Source organism: Nicotiana tabacum, chromosome 3 (genome assembly GCF_000715075.1).
Source record: "Nicotiana tabacum cultivar K326 chromosome 3, ASM71507v2, whole genome shotgun sequence".
Classification (NCBI taxonomy): Eukaryota; Viridiplantae; Streptophyta; class Magnoliopsida; order Solanales; family Solanaceae; genus Nicotiana; species Nicotiana tabacum.
The window spans coordinates 204,442,362-204,450,076 of NC_134082.1; the positions used below are offsets into that span (position 1 = coordinate 204,442,362).

Genomic DNA, 7,715 nt, shown 5'->3' on the forward strand with positions numbered 1-7,715 from the left:
CGTTAGATCAATCAGAATGAGCGGCCCGGATTTATTCACTTAACCAAACGGTGTCGTTTGGTTTTAGTCAGGGAAAGGGTCAGCCCGGGTTTGAAATGGATCGGGTTTGAGTGAGTATTTTAAGACCGTGAGATCAAAATGACTGAACGGTTCAGATCTAGTTGCCCTAAACGTCATCGTTTTGTTTATGCACGGGCTGAACTGGACCGTTTGATTGCAACGAATCAACGGCTCTGATTGGAAATAACTCATGCGACGTCGTTTAATCTGGTTTGAATTGGACCGGATAGGGTATGCTGGATTGGGCTGTGGGGGTGAGTTAAAATGGTTTGAGCCTGATTGTTTTGTTTAAGAATCTGCCCAGATCCGTTTTACCCACTTAATTTCTACTTCTTTTAATTTCCTAATTAAATTCCTAATTATTAAATTCCTAAAAATTATAAAAAATAAAATTATCCTTGCAAAGATAAATTACCTATTAATGCATGGACAACACATTAATCACACATTGAAATATTAAAACTAGAACAAACACATATTTTTGTGATTTTATTTTTTTCGAATCAATTATTAAATGCATAATCAAATCCTAGATATGCATGCAACATATATTTTTATTTTATTTTTCATTTTGTTATGACAAAGTAAACATTTACGGACATAACACAAATATTTAACACCACGCAAATTCAAAAATTACACAGTAAAAGAAATTTATTTTATTTTTGATATATTTTGGAGTAGTTTTTGTTAGGGCAAAAATCACGTGCTCACAATCCCCACCTCCTACAAGTGGATTTGGAAACTTCAGATTCCTCCTAAAATTTCTTTTTTCCTTTGGCTAATTTGTCATGATAGACTTCCAACTGTTGTGTATCTTATACGACTAAGTTTTACCAGTTCAGTAACATGTCCTCGGTGTAATGTCAACACTAAAATAATTATTCACTTATTTCAACAATGTGCCAATGCACTACAACTTTGGAATGTCCTTAGGGTTCCAGTTACAACTAATTTTTCTCAACATCACATAATGATACTATGAGTTGGTTGTACCAACTTATACATACCCCTCTAGTATCAACACCCCACAAAATTTCTTATACAACTCTTATTCCATTTGCTTTATGGGAACTTTGGATTATAAGAAACAAACTTACTTTAGAACATCAAAAAATTGTTTTAAATATACCTTTAATCTTAAGAAGGGCAGCTGAATATTACATCTTAACAAGTCATACTGTAAAAAATAATACTATGTCACCCCTCTATATAAAATGGCATCCACCAAATCAGGCCATTTACAAATTAAACATTGATGGATCTTGCTCTCCTATTCGAAACAATTATGGAATTGGTGGAGTCTTCCGCAATCACCAAGGCAATTGGATTATAGGCTTTGTAGGATCTGTGAAAGAAGGAACCAGTGTTCAAATAGAACTTTTTGCACTCCTCAAGGGATTGCAAATTGCTGTACAGAAATATCTCAAACCAATCATCATTGAGACGGATGCACATGCAATAATCGGTATGTTCAAAGCACCTACAATGCATTTTACTAATATCATTAATGACTGCAGGCTATTGCTCCAACAGCTGGATAGTCTACCATTACAAGTTATCTACAGAGAGCAGAATTGTGTTCCAGATAGTTTAGCTAGATATGGAGTCATGCATGCACAGGAGCACTGCCTACTTTTTGGGACACCACCACATTTTGCTATGTCTTTTTATGAACAAGATCACACGGGCACACTCCACAGCAGGATGCTTAATTAGTTATCTAGTGATCAACGCTTGCTAATTCATGCTTTAAATATTTTGTGTAATAGTTAAGGTTAAAACCATGAAGAGAATCAACATGTTTACTCTGTTTCTTTCTGCTGAATTGGGGTGTAACTAGATTTGTGATTAATGCTTTAATACTCTTCTGAAAAGATGCCTTGTAGGCATCTACTTAACAATTATGTTGTACTTGTTTAACCGTTTATAATATAGTTTATCTTTCCAACCAAAAAAAAGGAAAAGGAGGGGGGTGGGGGAAGTGGGGACCGTGGGATTGGAATTTGATAAATCCTGGAACATTTAAAAGGAACGGATCTCAAGTTTACTAAATTTACAAAAGAAAGTAATAAAGTGATTATCTAGGGGTAATAAAGTAATACATTCAGACCTCTCTATAACATCATCCCTATATAATAACACTTCACTATAAAAGCCAAGTTTTTCCGAAACCATTTTTCATGTTATGTTATAATATATGTTCTATATAACAGCACTTCGCTATAACATTCAAAAATATTCGAAACAAACGAGGCTGTTATAGAGAAGTTTGACTGTATAAATAAGTGTTAGGTGTGAATGCATGGCATGGAAAATTGAGGTGGCCTTACAGTTTTAGCAAATATCTAGCGTGTACAAACAATAAACCTAGCACGTAGAATACATGTAAAGCTGAATAAAATGTGAAATTTTGAAAATGCCCATATGTAAGAAAGCATGTTAACAGGGAGGTAAGCTTAGGCCTCATTTGTTTGCACTTAATGGAGGTCTGAATCTTAATCATTCAGATTAAGTGCGTTTATTTTTAAAGTCTGAATCTTAATTATTCAGATCTTAATCATTAAGTGTTTTTTTTAATTCACAGCCACTTAACGGGTCTGAATAGGTTTGTATGATTAAGATCTATAACAGAGACTTAATTTCATTAAGATTCTATCACATATTCAGTATCAACTGCCGTCATCGCCTATCATTATCAACTACCACCATGCCACCACCATCACCATACTCAACCACCACCACCACCACCACGCCACCATCATCCTCAATCATAGCCGTCACCATTATCGACCATCACTACCCACTATCCCCACCACTCCGACCACCATCATTCTCATCCACAATCAACACTCATCCACCTAACCTACCACAATTAGCCACCCCATCACCATCAACAACCACAGCCGGCACTACCTATCATTATAACCTACCATCATCCACCCACCACCTTCCTCAGTCACAACTCCTACCACCACCCATCATTTTTAACTATCACTATCACTATCACCACCATCCTCAATCATAATCGCCACCACTACCAATCACTACTAGCTACTAGCATGAACCACCATCATCAACCAAAACTACCACCAACCACCGCCTCTAGTCAGCATTCACCCGTTAGCCATCACCACCAACAACTATCATATTTTTAAAAACTATATATTTTATTGATAGAATATTAGATTAGTTAGTATTTCATTTGAATTTTATGTTTATTAATTTTCAAATAAAGATAAATTTTATACATATACATGTTAAAAATCGAACAGTCTTAATTATTTAGTATTCAGATCTTAATGCACATCTTAATATATTCAGATGTATATTCAGATTCAGATGTCTTAATCTTAATACACATCTTGATATTCAGATGTGTATTCAGATTCAAACGTCTTAATCTTAAAAAACAAATGAGATCTTACTCTCGCTTATAGAATAGTCTGAATAAAACGTGAAATTTTGAAAATACTCCTATCACTACTAGAAATCTAGGAATTACCGACCAAAAATTTACGACCAAAGTTGGTCGCTAATGTGGAGAAAATTATTAAATAATTATTTTAAATAATTTACCGACCAAGGTTGGTCGCTTTTTGGTCGGTAAAGTGGTCAACATGTTGACCGAGCTGATCAGACTGGCTTGGTCAAAGAAATATTGAAATTAGCGACCAACTTTGGTCGGTAATGTGGGATCCAGTCATAACGTTTTAATAATTATATTATTATTTAAAATATTTTATAAAATATAAATAAATATTATTTAAAATTGGCGACCAAAGTTGGTCGGTTATGAAAGGGGAAGCAAGTAGCGACCAACTTTGGTCGCTAATTTGAGACCCAGTTATAATGTTTAATAATTATATTATTATTTAAAATATTTTATAAAATATAAATAAATCTTATTTAAAACTAGCGACCAACTTTGGTCGCTAATTTTTAATTTCTGGATAATTAGCGACCAAAGTTGGTCTCTTTTCAGGTCAACATTGGTTAAAAATTCAAAAATCACTTTTATATTTACTATCTAAATAATATAAATGTAATCCGTTAACACTTTTGTAATACAAGGATAAATACACTAAAATGTACTCTAACGTGCTATACATGTAGTTAAAGTAGTACAACGAAGCGTGTTATATATATAGATATAGATATAGATATACGTCGAGACGTTTTATTTTTAATATTCAACGATGCATCTGAGTAGGTTATAAGTCGCTGAATCAATTTACACACAGATATATTTGTGTGATGACCAAAATGTCATCACTTGTTTTAGAAATAAATTTTGTGTTTCGAGGCCTTAAAAACCTCTCTCTACATCACGTCGATTTGCGTGCGCAGTCTGGACGTGTAGCCGAAAGCCATTATGTGAAAATCTATGAAAAATGATAAAATTTACCTTTAAAATGAATTTAAGTTGTCTTCGGTCAACATTTTGGGTAAACGGACCTGGGCCTGCGATTTGATGGTCCTAGAGGTTCCGTAGGAAAATAAGGGACTTGGGCGTATGCCCGGAATCGAATTCCGAGGTCCCAAGCCCGAGAAATAAATTTTTAAAGAAAATTATTTTCTTGAATATATATGAGTTTTTAGAAATGAAAAATGTTTGGAAGTTGTTGGTATCGGGCCCGTATTTTGGTTTTGGAGCCCGGTACCGGTCTTATATTTGATTTAAGTTGAGCATGTAAAATTTGGTAAGAAACAGAAGTCGTTTGATATGATTCGGCCCCGTAGTTGTGAAAATTGATACTTTGAAAGCTTTGAGATTTTTCTTAGAATTCTATGCTAAATTCATTGTTTAAGATGTTATTTTGGCAATTTGATCGCACGGATAAGTTCATATGATATTTTTGAGTTGGTATGCATGTTTGGTTTGGAGCTCCGAGGGCTCGAGTGAGTTTCGGATAGGAATTGGAAGGTTTTTAAACTTGAAAATGTTGCAGGTTTTCAGTTTCTGGTGCACAGGGATTTTGTGCTTCACGTTCGCGTGGCTTCACTCGCAAACGCGAAAGGCAATATCCCTCAGGTGAAAATTGTTCTTCGCGAACGCGAGGCTGTGGGGGGAGTACCCTTCGCGAACGCGTCCTGGTACTCGCGAACGCATAGGGTTAATGGCCTGGGGGAGGGGTTTCACATTTTCTCTACGCGAACGCAGCCACCCGACCGCGAACGCGAAGGCTCTGGGGGCTGAAGCTCCACGAACGGGAGCTTGTGATCGCGAATGCGATGGTCAGCTGGGCCTGACCCATCGCGAATGCGACAGGCCCATTGCGGACGCGATGAAGGCCTGCCCAATGATTTTAAAATAGAAGCAAAAACGGACAGAACCCATTTACTTCATATTTTCGAAATTTGGGAGCATTGAGCCGATTGTCAAAGAACAATTTCTTCCCCAAAACATTGGTATATGATTCTAAACCTTTTTCTTTCGATTTCCCATTGCATTTCATCAATTTTCATCCTAAAATCTAGAGTTTTCATGGTAGAAATTAAGAAATTTGGGTAGGGTTAGGGCTTTTTGATTAATTGGGATTTAGACCTCGTTTTGAGGTCGGATTCAAAAAATAATTGCATATTCGAGCTCGTGGGTGAATGGTTGATCGAGTTTTGGTCTGAACCTCGAGTTTTGACCAAGTGGGCCCGGGGTCAATTTTGATTATTTGCGAAAAATGATAGAAAACCTATAATTAATCATTGGGTATGAATTCTTTAGCATTTATTGATGTTGTTAAATCAATTTGGACTAGATACGAGTTATTTGAAGGTAGATTCTAAAGAAAAAGCAGTGTTTGAGGCTTGAGTTGGTCGTGGAAGTATGAGGTAAGTGTTTGGTCTAACCTTAGCTTGAGGGATTAGGAGTTGTGTCCTATTTGCTATTTGTTATTATTTGAGTACGACATATAGTCATGGTAACGAGTATCTATATGTTGGTGTCAAGCATGACCGTGAGTCTTAAATTGAAATTGTTGTGTTCTTAATAAGTACTACAAATGCCTAAGTTGTTGATTCCCTGTATTGGGCAAGAATTATGATTATTCTCATGGAAATTGCTTATGGTTGAGTATTGGTGCTATTTGAGATTTTTTTCTGAAGTTAAATGTTGGAACAAGTTTGGTTATAGCTGATTCCCTTGCCGGGACGTATTTATTTATACTGTCGATTCCCTTGTCCGGGATAGTGTTGTTTCCTTATTGTTCCCTTGCTGGGACTCTTTTGTGATTGGTGTTGAATTGTATATAGGGATTGGGTTGCACGCCACAACAATATTATATTTGGATCGGGTTGCACGCCGCAACAATATTATATTTGGATCGGGTTGCATGCCGCAACAGTGATATATGATTTGGATCGGGTTACGCGCCGCAACAATAAGGGATGAAAGTAGATATTGATTTGTTCTATTTCCTTATTCCTTCTGCTGCGAATTTTAAATTGTTCTGTATGTTTTCTTCCTGAGTTACTGTTGGCAAATGATATTCCCCTACAACATGTCCCCTTCCCAACGTTAACTGCTAGTTTCCTTTATTATTACTTGCTACGTATATATGCTTTAACTGCACAAGTTTGTTTGGTAGTCTGGTCCTAGCCTCGTCACTACTTCGCCGAGGTTAGGCTAGGCACATACCAGCACATGGGGTCGGTTGTGCTGATACTACACTCTGCACTGTATGCAGATTCCGGAGCAGCAGATTCTGAACCTTAGCTTGGGTGGCTGCCTTCAGTCCATACGGAGATCCAAGGTAGTCCTGCAGGCGTCCGCAGGCCCTTGCGCCTCCCTCTATCTTTTTCTTCCTGTTTCACTTATGTAATTCATAACAGTGTTGCATTTATTTTTCGGACCTTGTTTGTAGAATTCTTAGACCGTCTGTGGAGTTGTGACACCAGTCTTGGGTAGCTTTTGCTTAAGAAATCATGTTGGAATTATTTAAATGGTTTAATTGTTTTCTTCCGCTTGTCTTAAATTTCCATTATTTATAACTGTTGATATACATTTGTTAAAGAATTAAATTGGGAAAAAGGTAATTTGTTCAAATGGCCGGCTTGCCTAGCTTTTACTAGTAGGAGCTATCATGATTCCCGAGGGTGGAAAATCCGGGTCGTGACAATTTGATGAAAAATTATATATACTAATTAGGATCTTGACAAGTCTATCAATCCCTAAAAATTGATTCATCGACTTATAACCTACTCAGATGCATCGTTGAATATTAAAAACAAAACGTCCCGACTTATATTAATTAATCTGTTATAATTTATTCATCGACTTATAACCTAGTGATGAATGAATGTAAATCATTAACTCTGTTATAATACAAATAATGAATACAGTAGCATATGCTATAACATGTTATATATGCAGTTAAAGTAGCATGAAGTGTGTGTGTTATATATATACAAACACTAACATATACTATAACAAGTTATATATACGTAGGGGCAGATTTAGGGGGCCGCAAGGGGGTTCACCCGAACCCCCTTCGCCGAAAAAATACATAGTATATATAAGGCAAAATCTATTTTTTACCTCTATATATTAAGTTTTGAACCCCCTTAACACAATCCAAAAGTGTAGTTTAGTGGTCAAGGGGGTTCAAAATCTACATAAGGTCATGAGTTCAATTCCCACTAGATACAAAAAAAAATTT

At 36.2% G+C, this 7,715-nt stretch overlaps 1 protein-coding gene across 1 annotated transcript; it reads left to right on the forward strand.

Annotated features, from left to right (window-relative positions):
- The first annotated feature begins 1,257 nt into the window (after positions 1–1,257).
- Positions 1,258–1,779, forward strand: LOC142178786 (uncharacterized). The gene has a single exon (XM_075248520.1). It carries the CDS (start codon positions 1,258–1,260, stop codon positions 1,777–1,779), a length of 522 nt encoding a protein of 173 aa, XP_075104621.1.
- The last annotated feature ends 5,936 nt before the right edge of the window (positions 1,780–7,715 follow it).

Excerpts from the sequence above, each read along its gene's own strand:
- LOC142178786 (XM_075248520.1), top strand. The coding sequence starts at position 1,258 with ATGTCACCCCTCTATATAAAATGGCATCCACCAAATCAGGCCATTTAC.